Source organism: Sinocyclocheilus grahami, unplaced genomic scaffold (genome assembly GCF_001515645.1).
Source record: "Sinocyclocheilus grahami isolate Dianchi unplaced genomic scaffold, SAMN03320097.WGS_v1.1 scaffold1247.1, whole genome shotgun sequence".
In the NCBI taxonomy this organism is placed as follows: Eukaryota; Metazoa; Chordata; class Actinopteri; order Cypriniformes; family Cyprinidae; genus Sinocyclocheilus; species Sinocyclocheilus grahami.
In genome coordinates, this window is record NW_015506426.1 from 732 (window position 1) to 3,223 (window position 2,492).

The 2,492-nt window shown below is 40.4% G+C and overlaps 2 protein-coding genes across 2 annotated transcripts in view; one reads left to right on the plus strand and one right to left on the minus strand.

Moving 5' to 3' along the window:
• The window catches only part of LOC107568461 (eukaryotic translation initiation factor 3 subunit K-like), a 1,286-nt gene extending 725 nt beyond the window's left edge, over nucleotides 1-561 (plus strand). Inside the window, exons 2-3 of the mRNA XM_016254431.1 lie at nucleotides 173-367; nucleotides 451-561. Of these exons, the coding sequence (XP_016109917.1) occupies nucleotides 173-367; nucleotides 451-482 (227 nt within the window). The 3' untranslated portion in view covers nucleotides 483-561. The remainder of the gene's footprint in view (nucleotides 1-172; nucleotides 368-450) is intronic.
• Nucleotides 562-1,746: 1,185 nt separating this feature from the next.
• Nucleotides 1,747-2,492, minus strand: part of LOC107568472 (sarcolipin-like) — a 2,399-nt gene continuing 1,653 nt past the window's right edge. Inside the window, exon 2 of the mRNA XM_016254442.1 lies at nucleotides 1,747-2,220. Within this exon, the coding sequence (XP_016109928.1) occupies nucleotides 2,067-2,165 (99 nt within the window). The 5' untranslated portion in view covers nucleotides 2,166-2,220 and the 3' untranslated portion in view covers nucleotides 1,747-2,066. The remainder of the gene's footprint in view (nucleotides 2,221-2,492) is intronic.

Sequence of the window (2,492 nt, forward strand, 5' to 3'; positions counted from 1 at the left end):
CACACACACCCACTCACACACACACACACACCCACTCACACACACACACTCACACACACACACACACTCACACACACACACACACTCACTCACACACACACACACACACACTCACACACACGCACTCACTCACTCACACACACACACATACTCACTCGTGCACACACCCTCACTCGCGCGCACACACACATACTCTCACTCACTCACTCACACACACATGATGATGTCTGTCTCACTGCAGACACACAGGTGAAGGTCTGGATGAATAAGTACGGCTGGACGGAGAATGAAGATGGACAGATATTCATTCATAACCAGGAGGAGAGCGTCAAGCCCAAGAACATCGTGGAAAAAATCGACTTTGAGAGTGAGTTTCTCTTAATGACATCGACTTCTGGCTGTAATGTTGAAGTGTTTGTCCTGATGACGGATGTTCTCTGGTGTTCGCAGGTGTGTCCAGCATCATGGCGACGTCACAGTGAACACACACACACACACACACTCCATCTCATGCCTGAGTTTCCTCTTGATTTAATTTTGCAATAAAGTCATTTCAGTTAAGAAATTTGGAGTCTTAATTTCATTAAAATTTAGATATTTATGCAGCTTGATGTCAAAAACGTTTAAATTTGTTTTTCACATTTCAGTTTATACATAGACACATTTTCTTGACTCACTTGACTCTTCAGATATTATAAAAATATGAAGATTTTGGATTTTCATTCTTTAGGAAAGAGATCAAAAATGTATGGAAGCTTGTTTTCTCCACCGGTAACTTGCAACTTTTTAGCTCCGTTTATATCTCACCATTCCAACAGTTTTGTCTGGTATGTTGCAGTTCTGACTTATTTCTCAGAATTGTAAGAAAAAAAGTCTGAATTGTGAGATATAAACTAAAAATCCAAAAGTCCAAATTGTGGGTTAAAAAGTAAGTTTACTTTTAATTTTTTCATCCAGTGGCAGAAACAAGCGTCCATACAAATGTGATTCTAGATTTGAATTAGATGTTTCAAATATGCATTTATAAATCATAATATAAGCTGAGAATGACGGACCTCCTCTGTGTGACAACTAGCCCCAGGCTGATCTCTAAAGAAGACAAAACTGCACAGAGAATCAGTGGAGGTGCTAAATATTGCCTTAGTTTTGACAGATTTTCAGGGTTCTGCTGTGTGTCTGAAATATGAAGGCAGGCTGTGATGCGCTCAAATGATTGAGATTTCTTTTTATTTACACTGAATACTGAATCAGCATTTGTGTTGGTCACGGGGCAGATTTCATATCAAACAATTTCGCTTTGATTTAAGGACTAGTTAATGGTCAGGGTTGGTGTTAGCACAATGTTTTACTGGAATAGTTGTTCCTCCCAAGGTTTATTGGTGAAAATGTGCTGTATTTGTTATGTGCTCACATCGCTCATAATAATCACACCTGTCAAGCTCCAGAAATGTCAAAAAGAATATCAAGGCTCATTTTCTGTGGCTTGAGCACTGTGTTGGAAAGCTTATGAAGGCTTTATGCAAGAAAAGAGATTTAAAGCACAATTTGCACAGAAATAGAGTAAATCAATAGTAATCTGTAGATGATAGACGTATTGACCGAAGTGCATCATTAGAGAGCATTTAATGGAATTCAGTTCTGATTATCTTGTTGCAGAATGTTCATGTTGAGAGGTGTACTTCTGTATCTTAATGTGAAGTTGATATATGGATCTAGAGACGCATGCCGTAACACACACACACACAGTTGCATTGCCAAAGAGTTCTTTATGTAAAGCAATAAAACAATGTCTTCACTCGACAAATTGCTGGTACTCTCTCGGCAGTTAATTTGAGTGTTTTTCCCAATTTATCACATTAAACATCCAGAGTATCAAAGCATCTAACATTTAACACATGACGATAACCCATACGGACTGTGCTGCTTTTGAAGGCATCACGAGACGATCCATCCTGACTGGCACATCTTCCATCCGTCTGCAGAAACATCATCGTCCGGTGCTGGAGCTCATCTTCACAGCTGAGGACGATGAGGATGATGAGGAGGAGGAATGAGCTCTTCGCTCCTCATGCGTCCTGATATTGTTTGGCCAGTAACCACATGAGCAGAACTGTGATCAACACAATCATAAAGTTCAGAAACAGCTCCTGTGAGGATCGGTCCATCTGAGATGTTTAGAGCAGAAACACGACAGCTGTAAGACTGGAGATGACCGGAGCTCTGGATCAGAGACAGAAAGAGAGAGAGATGTGGAAAACAGACAAGTATGCTGGTCATTAAGAAATGAAGCCAGCAGTCTATCCATCCATCTGTCTATTCATCCGTCCAAGTTTCACCCCGTTTGGCTTTGAATCAAACCCAAATCTATCATCAGTTTAACTGCTGTGAGACACACTCACACATATATATATACACTCACACACACTCTCTCTCTCTCTCACACACACACACACACAGATGTATATATACACACAGACACTCACACACACACA